At 42.4% G+C, this 24828-nt stretch overlaps 1 protein-coding gene across 1 annotated transcript in view; it reads left to right on the plus strand.

Moving 5' to 3' along the window:
• Nucleotides 1–24828, plus strand: part of NYAP2 (neuronal tyrosine-phosphorylated phosphoinositide-3-kinase adaptor 2) — a 139078-nt gene that overhangs the window by 63104 nt on the left and 51146 nt on the right. Inside the window, exon 3 of the mRNA XM_072868618.1 lies at nucleotides 21488–22585. Within this exon, the coding sequence (XP_072724719.1) occupies nucleotides 21488–22585 (1098 nt within the window). The remainder of the gene's footprint in view (nucleotides 1–21487; nucleotides 22586–24828) is intronic.

Genomic DNA, 24828 nt, shown 5'->3' on the forward strand with positions numbered 1-24828 from the left:
ATGCAGAATAATTCAGACTATAATGTCTATTGTCTGACCCTGTGGCTACTTTGAAAAGGAATTTGCTACATTTCCTAGGCAACCAGGGACAGCCTCACCACTCATTTTTATTAAACATGTTTACTTTTTGCTTTTTGATAATGATCCAGTTTATACAAAATCAAGCAGTTACTGGTGGTAACTTTTATTCTTTTTCTTATCATGGTAAAGTCAAAATATTGAATCCATCCCATCATATTCACTACCGTAACATTAGATTATGTTTTGAATATGAGTCTGACTTTACTGCAGAAGTAAGTGGCAGAAGAAATTTGGTCATGAGCTTGAAAGACCTTTTCCTCCTGAAGCACAAATAGCATCAATAACAGCCACACCGGCTCTGTACACTTTTCCTATAAGTGCTCTTGCTTCCAAATTTGTGGGAGTGTGAGAATCTCCTTTTAAGTTGCGATGACACGTATCAACCCTGTCTCATTGTGCAGCAGTGTGATAACACTTCAGTTTGTGTGTTTCATCCCAGTCTACCTTGGCTCTGCCTGAAAGAGCACTCTCCAGCCTGAAGGCCTCATTCTCCTTAACTTGACTTTAATTTTATTGCTGTGTTTCTACACTTTTGTGTCCCTTCTTATGCTTCAATATTCCTTTTTTACTCTTCCAGCTACATCTCATATGCACCCACTGAACACCTTCCACCCAATGCATTTCTCCTCCATGACAGATTTCTAGAAAGTTGTTTTTAAAAACGTGGGTTGTCTTTTCTGCAGAGTTTTCAAACTCTGGTAGGAACAGCAAACAAATGTAGCTGTGCTCCATACATCACACATTGGAAGTGAGAAGTGAACTGAAAAGGGTAATTTTAAATAACATTTCAGCGTGGAAGGCATATCTAATCTTGATCCTTAAAGGCTCTTTATTGAGAAAATGCAAGAGTTTAATTAATTGATGTGCTTTCGGTGCCCAGTCTTACAGAAAAAGGAATTAATAAAACAGTATAATTGGTGAATGTAACCAGCCTCAAGCAGTGTTTTTTGATATGATCACTGCATGTCCACCAAGAAAGGTTTACAGATCTACTGCAGTGCAAACATAAATGAAGAGGTATCAGTGAATTGCATTTTGAAAGTTAACTTTTTGTTAAAATTCTGTTTAGTAATATGGATGATGACTACATTATAAATATACGCACATAAAATATATAATATAATGTAATTTATGTATACATAATATACACATTTATGTATAATGAAAATGCAAGTTGTGTGTGCTTGCATGTACGTACAGACATGTGCACACAAATGCAAATTAAAACTCAGAGTAGCATTTTCAAAATGCTGTTCATGGTTGTAATTCCGCTCCTGCCAGAGCCCATGGGAAGTTTAGGTCTGATACATGAAAATGCTTGCAGGGATCCCCACCTCTTGAACCCACTCAATTTGTTTAGTGTTTTCCTTCTGAGTGTCATGTGTGGAAGAAGATATCCTTCTTGCTGCTTTCTAAGCCCATGCAGTCGAAGCCTCTCTCTGTTGCTCAACAATCTCTAAAGGTGGGCAATTTGTAAGGAAAATTTTCCTCTGGAGAAAAGCAATTACAGAAACTGTAACTGGGGTTGCAGTCCAGCTGGACTCCCTCATAAATCTAGTTTTCTGTCAGCTAGACTGGTGGCTCTGCATTATAAACTTGAACTTTTGCTACTCTCATTAAACAGAACTTGGATTAAAGGGATTTAGCACTTTTGCTGTTTTTGCGTGGTGCTGGTTTCTTTTTATTTCCTACCTTAGTGAATAATGTATTTAACCTGAACTTTGAAATAGTGTCCTCTGCAGTAACCATGTCATGTCCTTCCTTGTAGCCAGATCTTATTCCTCCATCTTTACATCCATGCCTACTAAAGGAAGAAATATCACTAACGAGCTCTATTCAGTCCTAACAAGTCTAAAGGGACTGACAGATGAGTTCTGGTGGGTATAGCTATGGGCAGTTTAAGATGCTACTGCTTCTGGGCTATCTGCTTGGCCTCCTGCCAGATATTAAAACCCAGTAGCAGAATGCAATATTTTAGGGACTCCTCTTTGAGACACGGGTGCTGCTGCACCCCCCGGCTGCTGGGCAGGAACTGTGGCAGGGGAGTGGGGCAAGCGGGTCTGGTGAGAAGCATCCAGCGGCGAAGTCTGTCAGAGACCTGCGCAGCGAGCATGAGACTTGTGCGGATGGCTCTTGCAATGCGCTCCCTCTTAGCGAGGGCCAGTCGTCACTGTGGCCTGCGATGCTGCTGCAATGCCGGGGTGTGAGTCTGAGAACAGGGGAAGGGCAGGCTGCGTGTCTGTAGTAGGACAGGTGTGCTGCCTCCTGAGGTCCGGCCTCTGAGGTATCCTCCCAGGGCATGGGCTCCTCAGCGGGGTGGCCAGCTGGAGTCCCCATGTGTCATTGTGCGTGAGAGGCCTGAGTGCTTGCATGTTGTGCACTGTATGTTTTTTAGCTCATTTTCCTCTTTCCTACAGCCTGCTCTGTATTTTAAGCACTGCGTTTTGATGCATGAAAAGCTGCAGCTAGTGTTCATGTTAGCTATATAGGTATAATGCAAGCTGGTATTCAGCCATGTGTAAAGCAGTGTCTGGTTTCCTTCACATACCTTAATCTGATTCTCGATCTCAATGCTGCATTACCCATTATTTTTTGTATGCTGTAATGTATCTCTTTGCAGACTGTGAGGCTTGAGAGGACTTAACTTGAAACTGTGCACACTGGGAGAAGGCAGCTGGCAATGATGGAGGGAAAAGTCAAAGCCAGTGTCAGAAAACACATGCCCTGTTGTCAGTAGAGTGAGGTGGAGTTGGCTCTTAACTTCCATACATGACTCCAGGGAACTGCCCTGTGTGTCCAGGTGGCACAGGGATGGATACGGTGCCTTCAGCAGCACTAGAGCAATGCAGTCTCTACTAGAAACCTAGCGCTTCTTTCCCTTTGTTCAGCCCTGCATCTCGGCAGCCTCCTTGCCGCCGCAGTGGTTAAAAGGCTGGAAGGCAGCGCTGGCCTGACTTTGCTGTGGTCTCTGCCCAGCAGTGCCTCTGCTCTGTGTTTGGCTCCTGTGTTTGTGCTCTAGCAGGAAGGACATGGGAAAGATTTTGGTCTATTCTCTAGCATTGAATAGCTTAGAGATTTTCAGAGGCTTTGCTTTTTTTTTTTTTTTTTTTTGGGGGGGGTGGTAGTTTTTCAGTGTTCCGGGGTTTGGTTTTCTTTGCTTTTGTTGAGATTTCAGTTTGCCCCTCACTGCAGCGAGTCAGTTTTCAGGTTGCAGCTCCCAGAGCTGGGTTACTTTCCTGTGCATACCACGTCCTCCAGCCCTTCATCTTTTCAGGTCTGTTTTCTGGTCCCTCAGATAAGGGAGGGCAAGGGGGAAGGAAGGAATGAAAGCAGCAGTTCTTATAGCTGTTATAATAGCTTTCTGTGCAGAGCAATGAACACAATGTGATTTTTGGAGGGATTTATAAACAAGTTTTGAAGCCACAGAGGGAGTATATTCTTACCCTTAAGGCACATATGCATACTCATTAACGTTAATGGAAGCTGCAAGCGTTGAACAGAAAATAGACCATGCAGTGGTAAGAGACTTGAAGATCTAGTTACCCATTTGGGAATTACATTGTGCCCAAGACTTGGCAGTTGGTACTTTAGCTATGTTGTGCTACTCTATCCTGTGTACTTAGTGTCTTTTTTTTTTCCTTTTTAATTTAACAAAGTTGCTTTATATATTCCTCATCTCTCTTTTCACATTAGGATGTTGCTTATTTGCTGAGAGACACTGCACCTGTGTAAAAAAGCACAAAATTAAATGTGCAGACCCCCTGCAGTACAGATATCTCTCTGCTCTCAAGGGTGATGGAAGCTGTGATGTTCTTGATAATGGAAAAGCCTTAATAACGCGAGTTCAGGGAGTGTTGTGCTGATTTACGAGATTGACTGCAAATGCAGCCAGTCCAGGAGGAGGCTGCCTGCCCTAAGCCGAGGCTAGTAAGCCCTGCTAAACACTTGTGATTCCTGCTGAACATGTGGGCTTTTCTGCACTGTGTACCCCAGTGCTCCAGGGCTCAGGAGAGTTTTTAAGCCTGCTTGCAACCCCAGGCCCAAACTGCGCTTGTGAATGCACACCATTCTGCCCCGGAATTATCAAACCATCTAGGACCTCAAAGTAGTGTTGGGTATAACACAGACATGCTGAGGAGGAGACTTTCTCCAGGCTGCTGCCACCCTGAGTTCCACTGACTGTATAGGGTCACTGTAGTCCCTGGACATGTCAACAAGGCAAGGAAACGTGAGCCACTTATTCATGCAGTCAGCTGGGATCTAGGAGAGTATTAGCACAGGTTTCACATCATATGAAAGTCACTAGGCTGCTTTTAGAGCCAACCCAGCCCTGGAAGTACTTCAGCTGTGCTCTTGAGGTGTCTGAATCAATAATCTTCACCAGAAAGACCACAATGAAGAGAGAGTCTCTGAAGAAAGCTATTATATGGGTGCTCTTGTCCACTGCATGGTTAATTTGCAACCTCAGTAGACAGCCCCTATGTAACTGGAAGGTTATAGTATCAATAAATCCATTCATTATCGTCAGGTCACTGTATGTCAAGCCTGGAATACTGATAGAAAAAACTGTGAGTCATCATATTTGTGACTGTATTTCATTTTTTATTTTGTTTATACCTCAGGGAACCATAATACTGGGCCTTCTCAGCATTTCCACCTGTGAGCTGAAATACTATGAAACACTAGATTCTTGCATTATTTTGCATCACTGAATGGCTCTGAAATCAGGGCCAGGAGAGGAGGGGAGGAGAAATCCAGGTAATTCTCTTGCTTATTTTGACAGCCCTTCAGAATTTGTTAAGTAAAATGGAAAGCCCGTGAAACTACAAAAATAACAATTTTGGAATACTCATACTACACTTCTGTTTTCCATACAGTCTTTGGCATCGTCTGTTAAAGACATTGCGGACAAATGAGTAAGGGCTTGAAGGATCAGACTGAAATCCTAAAGTCCCTGTTTACTCTCAGAGCTGGTCTGTGATAATAGAGATGTCTAGCAAAACTCATTTGGAATTAAAGGAAAAAACACAAAACAGCTGCACTTTTTATTCCACAGCAAATATATTGGATTTCCACCTCTTTGTTTTACCTTATTTTTAACTGGTGCCCCAAATCTGTTCTCACTTAAACAACCAAATGAGACAAATCCTTATGGAGTGAAGCATGACTGAGCTCTCAAGGCATTTCCTGTCAAGAGGTTGATACTGGGGGGGCCAAGCACCCTACACTCACGTTGGCTTTACTGGGAACGCACAGTGATTAGCAGAATCACATCCCAGGAGATTTAAGTCTGGCTCCAGGTGAGATCCTGTCATGGCTACCCTATGTTTCATTGGTAATTTCTTTCTAATGACTGTTTGAATATAGAAGTCTTGGTTGGTGCAATGGTTTGCTGCTTTCATCTCTTCCACTTGGCTTAATGCTGGATGACATCAAGCAACATATGCCTGACATGCTACAACTGTGTTTGGCGCGTCATGCTTTTCAATTTGTACGTGTGCAAACAGTGCTGTGTTGGGATAACATGCACAGCAGTGACAGCTCAACAGAGCACTGCTTCCTTTTTGCAATGCCATCAACTTGCCTGGAGGTCACAGTACCAGCCTGGGCTTTTCATAGATGCATGAGGGGAAAAAAAAACAAGGACACAAAAATTTTTGTGCTAATTTTAGTGGCCACGACTTTGAACTGCTGGCATGTCAAACAAGAAGCACATCCCCCAAAGTCCAGTGTGATTTGCAGCTGGCTGCTAGTTCAGAGTGGGGGGAGGCTTAGATGTGGGAAGTAAAAAGCTGGTGCATGATGTACTTGACATCATCAAGAGGCATAGCTTAATATCCATTTCCAGTGCAGTGGTATAATATTTGCCATGGCTTCCATTATTTCTCTGAGATAATGAATAATACTCTGCCTTCAAATTTACATCCAGCTCGCATGTAACGATTGAATAATTCTAGCTCCTCTTATGCTCTAGCAGTAAAACAAAACTAGTACTGCAATTACAGGACTCTCTGAGCATAAGCATGCCTGGAAAAACTCAGCTCTGTGTTGGGAGCAGTATAACCTTTGGGTTGTTGGCCCTAACAGTGCTTTGGGGGATGAAGAAGATTCCTGGCATTTTTCCCCTCCATGCATGACTGCAAAGGGAGCTGTCTCCCATTTCCTCTTGGTAAAATACCGAAGAATGGCTTGGCTATAAATCTTGCCTTAGGATCAGCGTGATGATGCCACAAGCCTCCTCAATTGGGAAAGTTTTAATGGGGTTAGGTTTTTGCTTATGACAATGAAAGTCTCTTAATACTTGGATTTTGGTGAATGCGATGGTAAGTAACCCTTTGATTAAAAGAAAAAAAACCCCACAACCATAAAAAGCAAACATACAAATATGCACCAAGCACAAACTTGAAGCTATACCACTAGTGTGGATTCAAAAACTTCATAATATGTCTAGCCTGTTTATTTTCTTAAATACGAGTTTTTGCAAACAAAAGCATAGAAGCTTAAGGTATTCTACGGTTCTGAATTATTTGTTATTTTCTATTAAACATGAGATAATTTTTACAGCTGTGGTGGATAAATATCTGCAGTGACTAATTTCCATAAGATCTCAGTCCTGCAAATACATGCTTGCATGTGAGTAAGTGTTATGCCAAATGGAGACTTCTGTAAATAATACTATCTCCCAGTGGTGTGAGTGGGGGAACAGAGTTCTTCACAGCTCTGCCACTGGCTCGGATGACCTCAAGCATTTCACTTGGCTCTCAGTGTCCCACATTTCTCCTTTGTAAAACAGAGATAGTGATGAGGGCTTTGTTTTGTGAGGTAGTTTGCAATCAACGTATGATCAGAGTATTTCTGCTCACAGTCAAAGCTTGGGCTAATGGGACATATGTGAGTGCTTTTGTGAGCACCACTGTAGAAAGAGGCTTTTGAGCAGAGAAGGGAATAAGTGAAAAAGACTGTCCTTGCTTAATGTTAAATTCCACACATCTGGCAGGGTTTCATTTGTGAACTCAGGGCAGTCACTGTGGAAACGAGGACTTCAAGCAGCTTCTCAGCATAGGAACTGCTCAAGTTCCCTTTCCCAACCTCCTGTTGATATCACTGATGCTGCAGTGATATATTTTTGCCAATAAGGATGGCAAAATCTGGGCTGTGATTATGGTCCAGCTCTGGGAAATGCTGAATGTCATCGGTTTACAGCACAGAGTCCCAGGAGATGGTAGGTAACAACCCTGCTCAGAGCTTAGGCTGTTCTGTGCTGTCGTGTACCAGAGGCTGTGGCTCAATGGTATGAATTCCTGCAAAGAGCTTTGTTTCTGAGCAACAACAAAACAAAGCTGGCTGTAAACACTGGGTTATAGCAACAGCTTCTGGTTTCCTGTGGTGGTGCAACTGCTCAAAGCATGGGTGCATCCCTATGTCCTAGTGACAGTGGGAGTAGATGCTAGTTCAGTCTTCATGGGGAACTTCAACAGCTGCAAGATAGGATAACAAGGAACATTTCTTGCAATGAAAAGTTGCTTGGCAAAGGAAAGGATAAGATACGTTATCTGAGAAAGCTGACTGGGATAACAGTTTCAGCAGTCACCGGCTTTTCAGTGGCCAAACCAGCATTGACTTGTCCCTACACCCATGCCATTGCATTCTGCACTTAGTTGAACCATTAGGGCTGGCTTAGGGGCTGTGCTGTAAGCTTGCATGGGTCCAAATTATAAGTAAATGGGAAGGAGAAGGGGAAAATGGAAGGGAAGGAGAAGGGAAAAATGGAAGGGAAGGAGAAAAAGGGGAAGAGAAGAGCAGGGGAGTGCCGTGTGTGCTCACTGCAAAGACAGTGTGGGAGAGATAAGGGGAAATAATAATACAGTTAATTCATGTAAAGAGCGTTTGGGAGCAAATGATGATCTTGGCTCTCTCTCTCCAGTCATACTCTGGTAGTTGACGCCTGCTTCTTCCCTTAGATATCGGCTAAGATGTTTTAGCCTGTGATACTGCTTTTGCTTTAATTGCCTTTCATTTACCTCAGTTTTCCAAACATTTTTGCTAGAGAGTTCCACTTTTCCTCATTGTTCCATCTTCTGTCTTCTGTTTCTTGGTCTTTTTTCCCTTTTTTGCAGGGTGCTAGTTTTTAATCAAGTCTGTCTCTTGTTCCTGCTAGTTCTGCCTGTGAGTTGAACTGAACAGGTTCTGCAGTCGTGGGTGAGGCAGGAACAGCTTCTGGCAGCAATTCCTCTGTTCCCTTTTGTGCTCCATCTTTGTCTTTTCATCCTCCGTCTCACTTCTCAGGTGGCACAATGAGGCTAAATCTGGCATTTGAAACAGAAGAGGGCTTTCCCAAAGCTTGTCTGGAACTGCATACAATAATGCCAAAATGGTACTGTACACTGCAGTCGTACCAGGTGAATTTATGGTGATTAGGCCCGGCTGCATCACACTTATAGATCAACACTATTATAGGCTTTACTAGTTTCACTAGACCACCCTGCAAATAAATGCAAGATGAAATGATAGATGCCAGGTGCACAGAGAAGCTCTGAGTGGGAGCTTCTGATAACGTGTGGCTTGTCTGTAATTTTGTCAACACTTTATTTAGAGTTGAGGAGGAGAGACGAGTCACCCCTATGGAGATGGAAGTAAAATGAATAGCTGTAAGGCTCTTTTCCTAAAGCCGATTACACTGAGTATTTCAGTAACACTCAGCCTCTGACCACAGAGCTGTTACATCTCCAGGCACTGCTGCCTGCCTGTGAGCTGCTCTGACAATGCTCTGTCCACTTCAGCTATCATCATATTCACCCAAAAGATGCTCAGTGACAACCTGCAGGAACTGCTTCTGCAGGGTCACCTTATGTCCTTTTGGTAGAGGCAAGAGTGCCCCTTTAGATGAACTCTTCTTCATTGGGGCTCATTTGCTTTCTCGGTGCTCCTGCTGTGGTGACTCATTTGACCCCTGCGATCAACCTTTTGCTTTGTTTTGAAATGTGAGCTCCATGGCGGAAGGGCCTGCCGGATGTGTCAGTCATCAGCAGCAAGAGGCTTTTTATACAATGGCCTCAAGGAAAAGAATTGTACAAAGCCCACAGAATTTCTGGGGGAGAGGAGGTTAGTGAAATCTGTTGGTTCCTTGTCACTGGTGGGAGATGCTGAGAAAGCGCAGCAGCATCTGTGGGGCTGCCGTGCCTGTGGAATAGTTGGACACAGTACGTTTCATGTGGAGTCCCCAAGAGGTCAGTATTATGCACAATATCACCTCGGTAGGTCTGCCAGCTTGATTTAATGGGCTGCAATTATTTTAGAAGCTCGGCAAACAGATTGCTTCTTATGTAAGCAAATAATGGATTTGACCTACTTACTGTATCTGTAAGTAGAAGATAGACGTTACTGTGGACCTAAAAAATGAAGTCTCATACCTCCAGATAAATTATTCCAGTCTTTGCATATAGTCACCACTAGTGTTCTGGACAGGATGATTGTGAACCAAAGCAACAGTTAAATCAAGTGAGCAAATACAGACTATTTTTCTAGATAAATGAAGTAGGTGAGCTAAACTTACTGTTTCGTTAAGCATTTGCTCTTTCTCTAGCTTGATTTGCTTCTTTCCTATTTTCACTGTAAATCATTTCAGAGTCCACTATTTGGGTGCAGATACTGGATTTAGAAATCACCCAGAGCCAGGAACTCTTGCAGAGATCAGTTTCATTCAGTGTCTCTATGAGTACTGGGTCAGAAAGCCTCTGTACCGTACCTTCTCCAAGAAGTCCAGCAAGTGATTTCCCACATCATCTCCCTCAGCTAGGATAGCCAGTAATCAATAGCAGTGTTGTTCCTGTGAAGCCAGGAGTTGCATTCAGACTGGAGCATGCCTTTGTTTACATGAGCATTGCCAAATGATACCACAGAGGCCTTCAGTGCCCTTTGGGCAGCAGACGATATATGAACAAGCAGCTCAGCCCTCAAAGGCTTACTGGTGTCCGCTACATACCAAGCTCATATGATGTAGGTGTCTAAGGCACGTGTCCGTGGGACTTAGCTCTTCACACATGCCCAGAAGCATCCCTTTCTGAGCAGGAGAGAGATCTTTTCTTTCTGCAGGTCAACAGAAATGCTGCTGCACTTGCAGTCATCACACGGCACAGCCTGTAGAAACTCAGTCAGACAAAATGCACAGCCTCACCATCTTCCACGTGATATTCGGGGAATGCGAGATGGGTAGCTACAGAGAAGGAGAGGGGGCAGCTAGTGCAGGATGACAGCTATATGACAACTGGTCTCTAATAGCTGCACCACAACGAAGATGCTAGGTGGGGGGTGGTGGGGGCTGATGTCGCCCATCGTTCTCAGTGTGAAGTGCAGTCAGTTTGTGGGTAGCCGTAAGAATAGAGCAATAACAGTTAATTTACAGTAAAACAGCGAAAGCTGTTCATGTTTCATCTCCAAGATGACAGTCAAGATACCATAAATGTTGCTTTAAAACTGAAGGGCTTTACCCATGTTGCTGATCTGTGGCTGTTTTTCCATACTCTGTTGTGCCCATGTTTAACTCTTCAGTGATCCGACTCTGTATAGGTTCCCGCAGCAGAGCACTAGAGCCAAAACCAAGCAAGCACATACGCTTTGTAAATCAATTTATCTGCAAGCATGATTCAGTAGTTCTGTTTGCACACGCTTCATGTAATTCATCTAATGATGCTTGTGATTGATAAACTCCCGTGCCAATTGACTTTCTATATCTAGAATTCCTTTCAGATGATATACAGTTACAGAATTTTTTTATTGCTACTATTGCACTGGCTGCAAAATCTATTTCGCATATGCAGACTGCAGGCTATCTGAAAGAGAACAAACCAGCACTTCAGCAATATTGGTTGCATGTGTGGGCAGCGTGAGGATCCTTTACTCAGATTCCCACTTCCCCAGTAATCCTCCCACCTCTCCCTCCTCAGAGCCTGCTTCCACTGGAACTGCTGTAACTTACACCCATGTAATGCCATAGATCCTGGCCTCTTGTGTCTGGGCATGTTAGTCAAGGACATTTGGATACTCAGAAATGGATACATTTGGATACTAAATGGATACTCAGAAATCATTGCAACCTAAAAGAAGTTACTCTGAGCTTTTTTGTTTGCCTCCATTTGCACTCAGTTCATCAGTTTTCCTGTAAAAGGAGGATGATTCAAATTGACTTTTCTTTTCTTACTTATCCAAAATCTTGCTTTTTCTGCCTTTCCAGGGCTGTGCCAACTGACAATAACTTTTAGCTTCAGTGAATAGTACAGAAAGGCTTGATTGCAAATAATTTGTAATTATTTCTCAAACACGCTCTTTTCTTTTTTTCTTTGCCTATTCAATGTTATCTGGAAAAATCAGGGACATCAATTACTCATTCTTTAAAAGAACTAGGATGTGAAGTTCAAAATATATGAAAGCATGAAGCTGGGCATTCAGAAGGAGACTTAGTCGCTTTGTAATTTTCTGAAAGCTTTTGGAGACCTTTTCACTATGGAAAAGGGTAATAAGCAGAGCTCAGGGTGTCAGGTGGATGCACAGAGAAGTGGAGGGCTATGGAGGAGAAAACCTGGAAGTCAATCTGCTCTGAAGTGTGGCAATTTGGGGAGGGACTCTCTCCAGCATGCCGATACCTCAAAGTTTTTGAAATGTCCTGGCATCTCTGGGTCTGCCTTCGACTTGATAATGCAGAGCAAAGGACCTGCAGCCCCTGCCATGCTGGGAGGAGGCTCTGGTGGCAGAGCAGTTTGTGCAGCAGGCTGGCTTCTGTGAATCCCAGGCAGGTATGGCTACCTTGGCATATACAGCATGTAAGGAGCCGTGGTGGGACTGAGAATTCGGTTTTGTGGCCCAGATACACAGCCCTAAGCTGAATCTGGCAGCAGCCTGTCTTCAGCCATGGTGCCTGTCAGTTGCAGTAGCATTGTTGGATTAACGCAGAACTGAATTTAACTGCAGGGCCCAATTCTGCTCTCTGTTATACTGGTGTTTAATTCTGGAATATCACTACTGAAGCCACTAGGTTTCCACCACTTTGAATTAGAGCAAAAATCAATCATTTTAAAAGCTGAAAGAAGTTGTAGCCAAAATAAAGGGACACGAATACTTTTGAAGTCTCCTTAATCATAGTCTTGAGACATCCGAGTAGCACATCAGTATTATTTTATTACACTGTCTTTTAGTCCTTTCATTTTCAGTATAGTTTTGTCCTCTTTAAATGCCCAAATAATTTCCAGTAAGAGCTAATAGATTCAGGAGGGGGAAGAAATATGTACTACATGAAATCATTGTGCTGAAACCACCTATTGCTTGCAAAGCTGTTTGAATGAATCAGATGGTTCTTTTATTCCTTCCATGTTCTTTCCCTCTTTCCTTTTTCCTACTAGCATCCTTTAGGAAAGGAAAAGGTAACCTGCGTGGAAAGGACTTGTGTCCATGAGGACGATGTTATTTTGAAAGCCAGGTTTTTTTTGAGACAGAGATGTGTTGTCTGATGTTACTTCAACCTAGTGATGACATTTCTATAGTCATTTGCTAAGATGCATTTTTGTGTGTATATTTTATGGCTGTTCACAGTGTAGGAACATTTGCCTTCAAGAATTCCTTGCAGAAGAAAAGATGCATGTTCAACACTGCATGTCTCCAATAGATACATTTAAATTTGCTTTTGTTTTCTACTGTTGCTTTCCAATGATGGGAACCACTGTGAGAGGATTGATATAAACAAATAAATTAAAATAAAAACCTTGCGTAAAATACCTTAGAGCCTAAACTGGCAAACGATAGATGCTGAAAAGTGGCATTAAGGGGTAAAATGACAGGCAAGGCCCTGTGGCCTGTGACAAAGAGATGAATTAAACTCAGGTCTCCTGAGTGCCAATCTTTTGCACAGTTCAGAGGACTGTTCCTTTTTAAATTCAGTTTCACTAGGAATATTCAAACTTCATCTACAGAGATAATGAAATCCAACCCAATATAAGCACTGGTGCACAAATACACTTAAGATCATATGCAACTTTGAACAAGCAGTTAATTTCATTAAAGCCAGTGGGGTTACTCATAGTCTTGAACTTACACATACATATATAGGTTCTGTGCTACCCTAGAGATGGATTTTCTCTGTTGAATTATGTGATGTAAAACAGAATCTGTGCAGCTTTGATTCAGTATCCAGCATGCTCAGGGTTTAATTAAATAAATTCTATTTCCTTTCATTCCTGGAGGCTCTTTATGATAGAGGTACCCCTCAAAATACAGCAAGATTAATTCCTTCTGCATTTTAAAGTAACATTTTTAAGAATTTAAAAAATTTTTAGGCCTCAAATCATTCCTTCATTTAGAAAGAAATTGAATGCTATAGCCTCCTGTAGAAATTGAAGGGGAGGAATTTTCCTGTTACATGTATTTTTATTGTGTTTGTTACAGAGAACAGCACAATAAATTGGCTTTGTCTCTGGACTGAAAAAGCTGGTAAACACCCAAAGGAAAACAGAAAATTACAAAATTCATTTTAGTTTTTAGACATTTTCACTCATTTCTTATACAGTGAGCAAATAATAAAAACCAATCTAATAACATATTTTCATATTTCAGTCTCTTCTTAAAGAGTAAAAAAATACTTCAGAAGGATAAGATGACCAGAAGCATTCTGTATTTCCAAAATTAACTATGAAAGGCAGATTATCTGGGCATGTCTGAAAGCTATGCGTAACCTTTGTGCTACAAATATCTCATTTCAAAAATGTCATATTCTGCTTATCCAGTAGGGCTTCCATAAGGCTATTTTAAGCACTCTGCTTCTTGCTTCTAGATGAGAACTGAAGTTATTACAGCCTGCATGTTTTGTTTCACTTGCAGTTTATTAGAGCTAGATAATTGCTTGGTAGTAGGATGCTATTAAACACAGAGAGTTCCTGCCCAAGCAGTGGAAACGCCATGAAGTTCAGTTTTGTTTGCAAGGATCATCATGGCTTCAGTTTATCAACTGTGGTAGTCAGGGAGGTTCTGATGAAAAAGGAGCTGCTAGCATAGCACCTCGAGCTCCTGCAGCCTCTGCAGCCGGGGCAGCTCCTGTGAGGGCAGAGGACCATGTAGCAGTTGCTGAGCTATCTTCTTCTGATCACCTCCAGTCTGCTCGAACTCCTCACAGACCTGGCAGTCTCTTGCTTTTGTGTGTGTCTGTAATAGGAGCACTCACAAGAGCTTTGTGGTGCACTTTGACATGGCTGTTTAAGGGAACTTGCACCTGGCAGGGAGACAAATAGTCTTCACTTTCATGCTTCCATTTAGCTTTGAGTCAGGCCCCGCGTGCTCTGACCTACAAGTGGCCGTCTCAAGGCAAGTTACTGGCGACAGTTGCACCAAGGACGTAGCAATCCATGTTGAAAAGCACTTAATTACTCCATGTTTAGAGCAGACAACACGGCAGTATGTGTATCACCAATATGTCAGCATGGTTTGCTTTTCATAGGAGTTTATGTTCCCAGCAGGCACCGAATGCTTTTTCTGCCTGATAAATGTCAAGTACTTAAAGCAATCTTGCCTGTTCCTCTCTGGAGATTGCCAAATAATCTCCTTTCATTGGCTATGGGATCTTGCCAGGGCTTCTGCATTCATGCACATTTATCCCTGCCAAATGTTGGTAACACAGGAACTGTACAAATACTCCCTGTCCTTTCATTAGCTTTGCACAGCTCTGTTCAGATGCAGGATTCCTGATTTTTTTCTCTGTTATTCTGGGCTGGAGCAGTAGTTCATGACCCATATTCCGTTATCGGGTGTGCCGTAGAGTTCAGCCCTTGCTATGAAGCTGTGTTTCACAGTAGAAACCTTTGTTAAATAAACATGATAAGCATCTTGCATCAGAGCCTTCTTAAAGCTAATTCAGTTTGCCTCCTGAATGCCCCACTGCAGCTGAGGGGAGTTCCCAGTAGGTGCTGAGCAGTTCCTCTGTTCCCAGTCATGATAAAAAGATTCCTTTGCTATTTACCCTGTCCATTTACCTGTGTATTTTCTCCAGGACGTCTTATAGCACCAAATGTTCCTGCTTCGTGTAGCATATAGGAGGTACCTCTATACCTTTATAAGGTTTATAAATATTTAAAGCATTTAGTTTTAAATTTTAGTTTGAAAAGTCCAGTTTGTCAAGGAGGGAAAAACACCTCAGTAACATACCACCTCCTGGAAACAGATACTTTAATAAAATAAACTGTGGCAGAGGAAAAAATGCTTTTAATAGAAAATGGAAAGTAAATCTTTCACCTTGTCATGTTTTACCCTGTGTATCATACAGCAAGACTGGGTCATTTGACCTTTTTGTTGATAATGTCACCAAGATATTTTAGGCTAATGCTACATATCATACAATGCAGATGAGAATGCTGTGTGTGTCACTGCAGTACTTAATTTCAACCCATGCAAAAATACTTTACAAGACTAGATGGCAGAATGTCAATCATTTTTCCATGACATTTCTCATTTCCTTGTCTGTAATGTAGTAACTTGTGAATGTTGTATATACAACACCTAAGGACAGGTCTAGACCACTTGGCAGTACCTCATCAGTTGGATAAAAACTGAAAACGGAAGGAGGGAAGAGGCAAAATATGCTATTTCTAGCAATTTGTTTGAAAACACAGTACTCTTAACCACTTTTATCTATTTTTAGGTAAAAATATCAGTTAACACTAGCCTTGAATGACCTCCATCACAAGAGCATCTTTTGATTACTTTTGTCCATCATTAACTTCTCTCCAGATAAAGAGATGGAAGAGTGGGGATATGGTTATGAGACAGAGCATGTTCTCAATGTGACACCCGTGGCACAGGAGATGTAGAAGACAGCATAGGGAACTGGGGTCTGAGGAATGCAGAGGAGCAGGAAACGTTCGTATCTCAGGTATCCATTAAGGATGGCAGCATGATGCACAGGGAACTGAAGACTGCGAGAAGCCTCTGTATACAAAATACACAATTTTCAAATGCAGTAAAGCCTGTAATCCTTAGGCCAGTCTAGAGTAGAGTTCAGGTCCTGGGCAACATGTTCAGAAATGATCAGGCTGTTTGTGCCAGTCTCATTGACTGTCCCTTCATTTTAATGACACCAATCTGAAGAAGATTGCTTTTGCCAGGGTTGTAAATCAGATTAACAGAGGTGTGGAGAGAGGACTGAGATCAAGTTTATGTCAGTAGAATGTATATGACCGTAATATACAAATAACAGACTAAACAGAAAGGAAACAGTGATTTATCTGGAAGCACAGCAAGAAAAACCTGCTAGTATTGTCAATACATCAGGAGTAATGTTTTCTGCAAAGCCCAAATGATTCTGGTAGCCTACATCTCATTTCCAAAAGTCTATCCTAATACATTCAAGAAAATTTATAGAATCATAGAATCCCAGGTTTGAAGGGACTTCAAGGATCATCTGGTCCAACCTTTCTTGGCAGGGGCTTGGTCTAGACAAGATGGCCCAGCACCCTGTCCAGCTGAATCTTAGAAGTGTCCAACGCTGGGGAATCCACCACTTCCCTGGGGGGATTATTCCAATGGCTGATTGTTCTCATTGTGAAAAATTTTCCTCTTGTGTCCAATCGGAATCTCCCCAGGAGTAACTTGTACCCATTACCCCTCATCTTTTCGATGTGACTCCATGTTCTTTGTAGCCACCCTTTAAATACTGGAACATGGTGATAAGGTCTCCCCTAAGCGTTCTTTTCTCAAGGCTGAACAAACCCATTTCTCTCAGCCTTTCCTCATATGGCAGGCTTCCCAGTCCTTTGATCATCTTTGTGGCCCTTCTCTGGACCCTCTCCAGCCTGTCCACATCTTTTTTGAATAGTGGGGACCAAAACTGAACACAGTATTCCAGGTGTGGCCTGACAAACGCTGAGTAGAGTGGGATAATGACTTCTTTATCTCTGCTGGTGATGCCCTTGTTGATGCAACCCAGCATCCTGTTGGTTTTCTTTGCCGCAGGACCATACTGTTCACTCATATTGCCAGCTCCCTTTCCATAGGGCTGCTCCCCAGCCGGGTAGATCCCAGCCTGTGCTGTACTCCTGGATTATATTTTCCCAGGTGCAAGACCTTACACTTGTCCTTGCTGTGTAAGGTCACAAGAACTTCATAAGGTTCTTGTTAGCCCACTCTTCCAGCCTATCCAGGTATTCCTGCAGGGTGGCTCTCCCTTCCGAAGTGTCTGCTTCCCCACTCAGTTTGGTATCATCAGCAAACTTCATCAGGGTACACTTGATCCCATCATCCAGATCACTTATGAAGATATTAAACACCATTGGGCCCAATATCGATCCTTGGGGGACCCCACTTGTGACAGGTTGCCAATTTGAAAAGGAGTTATTTACCACCACCCTCTGGGTGTGGGCTGTCAGCCAGTTCCCCACCCACTGCACAGACCACTTGTCTAGACCATAATGCATCAGTTTCTCTAGGAGGAGGCTGTGGGAAACCATATCAAAAGCCTTGGAAAAATCCAGGTAGACAATGTCCACTACTCACCCCATATCAACCGAGAAGGTTACTTTGTCATAGAGGCAATCAGGTTTGTCAGGCATGACTTGCCCTTGGTGAACCTGTGCTGGCTTTTCCCAATCACGTGCTTCATTTGAGTTGTGATAGCCCCCAGGAGGATTCGTTCGATAACTTTACCAGGGACTGAACTACAACTGATGGGCCTATAATTTCCTGGATACACCTTTAAGCCCTTCTTGTAGATGGGGGTTACATTAGCCTTCATCTAGTCTTCTGGGATGTCCCCCGATCTCCATGACTTCTCAAAGATCATGGAGAGTGGCCTCGCAAAGACATCAGCCAGCTCTCTTAACACCCTTGGGTGGATAACATCAGGGCCCATCGATTTGTAGGGGTCAAGCTCCTGTAATAGTTCACATGCCAACTCTTCCTTCACTGACGGTGGGTCTGTGTTTGCATCAACCCAGATTTTTGTTGCCAAGGCCTGGGCCCCAACAGTGCTGGTAAAGACAGAAGTGAAGAAAGTGTTGAGAACCTCTGCCTTTTCAGTGTTGTTCGTGACTAATTAATCTCTCCTGTTTAACAGTGGGCCAGTATTTTCCTTCTGTTTCTGCTTGTTGTTTATGTACCTGAAGAACCCTTTCTTGTAGTTTTTGACATCTCGGGCCAATTTCAATTTGAGCTGAGCTTTTGCTTTTGTAACTGCATCTCTGCACACCCTGGCAATCCCCTTGTAGTTCTCAACGGGTATTTGTTTGCTTTTCCATCTCTGGTATGCTTCTCTTTTGGTTTTGAGCAGACTCAGAAGCTCACAGTTAAGCCAAGGGGGTCTCTTGCTTCGCCTACTTCCCTCACTTAAAGGGGATGAACTGTTTTTGTGCTTCTAGGGGAGCATTCTTGAAAAACTCCCAGCACTCGCTAGCTCCTTTATCCTCCATGCAAGCTTCCCACAGAATCCCTCCCAACTGAGCTCTGAGTGAGCTGACGTTTGCTCTTCTAAAATCTAAAAACTTTGTCTTAGTACTAACTTTCAGTATGCTCAGCAGGATCCTAAACTCCACAATATTGTGATCACTGCAGCCAATATCTCACTAACCAAGATATTACAAAGTAGGTTTTCTTGGTTTGTGAGTAGCAAGTCCAGCAGTGCCTCATTCCTGGTTGGCACATCTAACATTTGTATGAGGAAGCAGTCCTCTACGTATTCCAGGAACTTGATGGATGACATGTGAGCTGCTGTATTATTCTTCCAAAAAAATGTCTGGGTAGTTGAAGTCTAAGAACCCGGTTCTGTTGAGTGACCCAAATACTGCTTCGTTGGCCTTATAGTCTTGGTTTGGAAGTTGGTAGCAGATGCCTACTGTAACATCCCCCTTGGAAACGACCCCTCTGATCTTGACCCAGAGGTATTCGCTAGGGCTTCCACAATTGCCATAGCTGACTTCTAAACTTTCAAGGTTCTCCTTAATGTAGAGCACAACTCCTCCTCCTCTTCTTCCCTGCCTGTATTTATGAAACAGCCTATAGCCATCCATTACAATCCTCCAGTCATGTGAGTTGTCCCACCATGTTTCAGTTATTCCTATGATATCATAACTTTCTGACTGGGCATGGAGCTCCAGTTCCTCCTGTTTTTTCCCCAGGCTGCGTGCATTGGTATACACACACTTGAGGTAGTTGGTCTTCTGGTTCTCATCTTGGGAGGCAACTAAGGAACATTTGTCACTGCTCTGGTTGGCCTGGCTTATTCTCCAGTTGGTTGCAATGGCGTGAGCGTTGCCACTTTGGACCCCGTCCTCTGAGTCCTTCAGTTTAAAGCCCACCTCACCAAGTTGGCCAGCCTGCTGCCAAAGATTCCCTTGCCTCTTCTAGCCAGGTGGATCCCATCGCTCCCTAACAGACTATAGTCATCGAAGAATATCCCATTGTCATAAAAGCCAAAACCCTCACGATGGCACCAGCCGCGAAGCCAGAGGTTGATTTGTATTGTATGTCTATTTCTGGCTGCACCCTTTTCCTTTGGCTGCACCAAAAATTAATTTGGGTTAATTAAAAAGACAAATTTAAAGTGCATTAGGATATATCCACACAGTGAAAAACTATCAAGCTACCAAATACTCTTATCTGTGGTAGCTTTTGCATGTCCCTAGCCTGCTGCAAAGTGGAACACATTAATTGGAACCATCATGAAAGCATAATATCATTTTTTGAGGGTTTTTTTTTTAAATTCTGGCAAGATTTCTTTTTCTTTTTGCTTTATTGTACCTTAGTTATAGGTTAAGCTTAAACAAATGCTGTTGACGAAGAGTGGTCTCATTACTTCATATATGTGCACATGCATACTTTCACAGCTCCTTATTCCTAAACACAACTGGAATCTTGTTTAACATCTGCCTTTATTGCTATGCCTTGTAAGAACTGAAGAGAAGTTATTTAGCAGATCAAAGCAGTACTGTGGCAAAGTGATAACACTATGTTTGAATCCTCCTCTGATACTGACCAAATCATGTTAGTAAGATGCTGTAATGCAGGCGTCTTCCAGCCCTGAGCCAGCATCCTCACAGACTGTCAAAATACTGTCTTTCAGCTGGCAGAGCAGTGCCTCACTGCTGGCTTTAGTAATACCTTTGAGGCTGTTTCTAAAAGAGGGTTTTTAACTCCATGAGCACTGCCTGCTTGGTTTAACATTAGAAGTTTGCTGGCTGTTTTCTGATGGGTCAGCAGAAGGTGTCTGGAAATTTCTCTGAGCACTGGGTTTGCAGTGGCAGATCTGAAGCAGTGAATTGAAAGGAGCAGCAAAGTTTGGTAAGGCAGGAAAGCTGCCATTCCAAACTGGCCTGTAGTTTAGGATTTTTTTTTAAATTGGGAAACTTACCAATGAAGTATCAAGGCTTTCAATGCAAGAACTATTTACCCTATAGGAATATAAACTAAGTTTAGTGTATGTGGTAAATTTTACTTCTGAATAAGTTTGTTGAGTCCATTTAGGATAAAAACTGACTTCACTCAAACATTTAATGAGGCATTTTATTAACCCCAACATTTAATGAGATGTTTTATTAGCTATTTACGCAAAGTGAACAAAATGCAATTTCCATGAGTTTCTTTATTGTTTAATTCATAAAGGATAATTTCTAAGAACCCTTGACCTCTTATTTCAAACGAATTTAATCACGATGTTTTGATTTATAATTTCAAAGACAAAATGGTCTATTGTTTCTAGAAGTAACCTGTTCGGGAAGGATCTGAATCTGTGAGATACTTTGTTCCCCCTTGACTTCACTGAAGTCTTGTTAATTCATAGGATAGGGTACAGATAAATGATTAGGATTATCCCAACAGCAATTTTTGCAGTATTTGTATGTAAGTGTTTTCTTTCTCAGTCAGTGCTGAGAGGATTGTTGTGCTTTATGCAAGAAGTTACTATAAATAAAAAGGTCTTGATTCATCACTGTGTCACTGCAGAGTTACATCACTGTCATTCCAGTAAGAATGCCCAGGATCTTAACTGTTCTCTTGCAGCCATAAGGAGTTCATTTGGATACTTCATTTTATGCCTTTGGCAACTCTTTGGGTCTTTAAAATCCCACAGTGATATTTGAAAAGCATAATATTTAAAAATGGAAAGTCCCCTGTCCAAAGAGTTTGGGAGAGAACAGATGTCTTGGAGGAAGGAAAGTGCTCACTAGCTACTTAATACTGGAGTGTCAGAGCATTCTGGGGGAAGATTAGGAGCATTTTGAATAGGGTGTTATTTTTATAGTGTTCTACTGATGTAATACCAGAGAAAACCAGCAATGGACTGGTCCCAGGAAATCCATTCCAGAATTATGACACTGTAACAGAGATCCTACGGTTGACAAAGTGTGTTACATACTTCTGATGAATTTATATTTTGTTCTCTTTTCAGTGTCAGCCAAACCAAGACCTCACAGTGATGAATACACAAAGAAGATTCCACCTCCTAAGCCGAAACGAAATCCAAACACTCAGCTAAGCACATCTTTTGATGAAACGTATATCAAAAAGCATGGCCCTATGAAGACAACACTCACTAGGGATGCCTCTTTATCGCAGGTCAGCAGTCCTGCCCCAGACACAGAGGAAGAAGAGCCTGTTTATATTGAAATGGTGGGGAATATTCTCAGAGACTTCAAAAAAGATGAGGATGACCAAAGCGAAGCAGTCTATGAGGAGATGAAATACCCTATATTTGATGACGTAGGCCAAGATTCAAAATGTCAATGTGAATATGACCATCACACTTGTTCTTCTCAGTGTGCTACTCCCACAGTGCCTGACCTAGATTTCACCAAGTCTTCAGTGCCATCTACTCCCAAGGGCTTGCTTTGTGATATACCCCCACCATTTCCAAATCTGCTTTCTCACCGACCTCCACTGCTGGTGTTCCCACCAGCACCAGTGCAGTGTTCCCCGAATTCTGATGAGTCTCCTCTAACTCCACTAGAGGTCACAAAGCTTCCCGTTTTAGAAAACGTGTCTTACATCAAACAGCAAGCTGGAGCTTCTCCATCTTCACTGCCACCTCATACACCAGGCCATCAAAAACTGGAGAAAGACCAGACAGTATCTCATGGAACTAGCACCCCTGGGCACACCTCCTCACCTCCTCATCCTTCTACCTTATACAGAACACAGTCTCCACATGGTTATCCTAAAAGTCACTCTGCCTCACCTTCTCCTGTCAGTATGGGTAGGTCTCTTACCCCCTTAAGCCTCAAAAGACCTCCACCTTATGACTCTGTACATTCAGGAAGTCTCTCAAGAAGCTCTCCATCAGTGCCTCATTCTACAGCCAGAAACACATTGCAAGAAGGAGGAAAGATGGTAAATGCCTCGGTCAGTACCTACGGGTCATCATCTCAGAGTGGTTCCCGTTCTCGGACACCCACCAGTCCTCTGGAGGAACTAACCAGCCTCTTTACCTCAGGACGAAGTCTCTTGAGGAAGTCCTCCAGTGGCAGAAGATCTAAGGAACCTGCAGAAAGTAAGTTCTTGTAATTTTTCCTTGTTCTTCCTTTTATAATAATATCTTTCACTACATTTTACTAAATCAAATGCTTGCAAAAATCATATACCTCAGAAGTCTGAATTCCTTATATAAATTTCTTGTAACAGGAAGAAAAGAGATTATTGTTAAAATTTCTTTAGTCTTCATAGTGTTATATTTTTAAGATTTTAAAGTATGCATACTGCACTACAGAAGTACAATTCATGGCTTGGTCTTGCAAAAGGAGCTAGTTTTCATTAACTTTTCCACAGTTGTAAGGGTCCCATGTGAGTTGGGATGCTCCCACCATGTCACATCCTTCCTTTCTTGATGGATGCTAAGACACAGTAATTGTCCAAGCAGCTTGTAGCAAAATAACCAAACAGTAGTTGTTTTTTGGCAAAGATCCATTGATCGCCCTTAACTTGGCCAGTGATCACAGCGTGTATGATGGCAACCAAAGGTACCAGTTTAAACCATTCCTCTCCTCCCCACTGCCTCCTTCTGTACTGTGCTACAGAGTATCTCTTTCAGCTGTGCTAGTATGACTGGTTGGGAGGCCACACTGTGAATCCATCTGAAAACCAACATGACCTATAATGCATTACCCACACAGAGAAAAGCACGGGAGGAAGTTGTGCAGGAAAACCTTCAGCCAATATTGATTTTTCATATGCTGTATCATAAAATCATTGTCCCATATGCATTCAGTTTTACACAATGTACACCTATGTCTGAGCTAGTGAAATATGGAAACTCCTAATGAAAGCAGCAGGAGTCACAGATGTGAGCGAAAGCAGAACCTGGCACCAGTATTTCTGTTGCAAAAATGTTCAGTGGTGCCAAAGACAATGTCTTGCAGTGGAAAGTAGCCATAACACCTTTTGTCAGAGTGCAAAGTGGGCTCAGTATGCTTTCTCCTCCAACTTCAGTAAAATCAGTTTATGAATTTGAATTCTTGACACCTACCTAACGGAAAAGCTCTCTTTGGAGAACAGCTGATCTTACGTTTGGGTAAGTGCTATATTATACCTATTTGCCAGCTGTAACATATTCAATACGATGTGATAAACTATGCTGGTTTATACCTGATAAAGGAAGGTGTTCTTGTTTCCAGGCTACCATATCGCTGCAGAAGAGAAGAGAATTCTGCACTGCCTTTGCAGTTGTGTTTGTGCCACTCTGTTACATTACTCATTGCAGTGTGGTCACATCACTTTGGGGCACGCTCAGGGGGCTCACAGGAACACCCCCTCTGGGTTTTCATGGGCAGAGGGTGCCTGCCTCACACCTCTGCAGCTCAGTGACTACATGCAAACGTGTAAGTATGGAGAAGGTTGGTGGCAATGGTTTGGATTGGCATACAAAGCCTTCCTCCTGATTCATGGACTCCACTGCCCCAACCTCAACAGTTTTATTCTTATTTACCTCTGTGCAAATCAGAAATAATGACTCTGAAATCAGAAGGTAGAGGTGAGAATGGAGTTAGCAGGATACTGAGAATACGAGTTGGTGCAGGAGTTTGCTTAATTTGGCTTTAATATTTTTGTGGCGTACAATCATAAATACTGTTTTATGAAACTCTTAGCTCCATGATTCAGTAGGGTTTCACTAAGTGATTACAGTAATAAAAATGCAATAACGCTGGATTTGTGTGCTTGATGGAAGCAAGTTTGTACCTAAAAGGCAACACGATTGTTGTAATTGGGAACAATTATGAGGGATGTGATGTGACATTTATAAATAATTGCAGTGAAGTGGTAGGGAGATTTTGGCAAAGTGCAGACAATATTGAACATTATTAAACATGCTTCTTACTCATAAGTGAGCAGAAATCCCCTGAAAACCCCATGCTACACCAGATCTACCTGGTGAGCTTCATAAATTGGATGATTTTATGCTCACCGGTGTAGGCAGAACGTACCAGGTTTGGAACCTATAGAAATTCGTGCAGCGAATGTGGCAAGGCCTGGGGAATTTCAGTAAATCTGTGCTGCTGTCTCATACCTACCTCTCTACCTACCTATAAAGATATTCTCTATATTCCACTTGACTGAAATTGAATGCAGACCTTTCAAGGGACTTTTCACTGACAAATTTAAAATAAATCTTGCCCTGCAGATCTGTACCAAGAACAGCTTTCTTCTTGGCCTCTCAAGGAGCATTCTGCTGGCTCCTTAGGAAGTAGAAATGTGCTTCTTATTGGTCACAAATGGTAAGACAAGAGAGATATGAAATAG

The sequence above is a fragment of the Ciconia boyciana genome, chromosome 7, assembly GCF_034638445.1.
Source record: "Ciconia boyciana chromosome 7, ASM3463844v1, whole genome shotgun sequence".
Taxonomy (NCBI): domain Eukaryota; kingdom Metazoa; phylum Chordata; class Aves; order Ciconiiformes; family Ciconiidae; genus Ciconia; species Ciconia boyciana.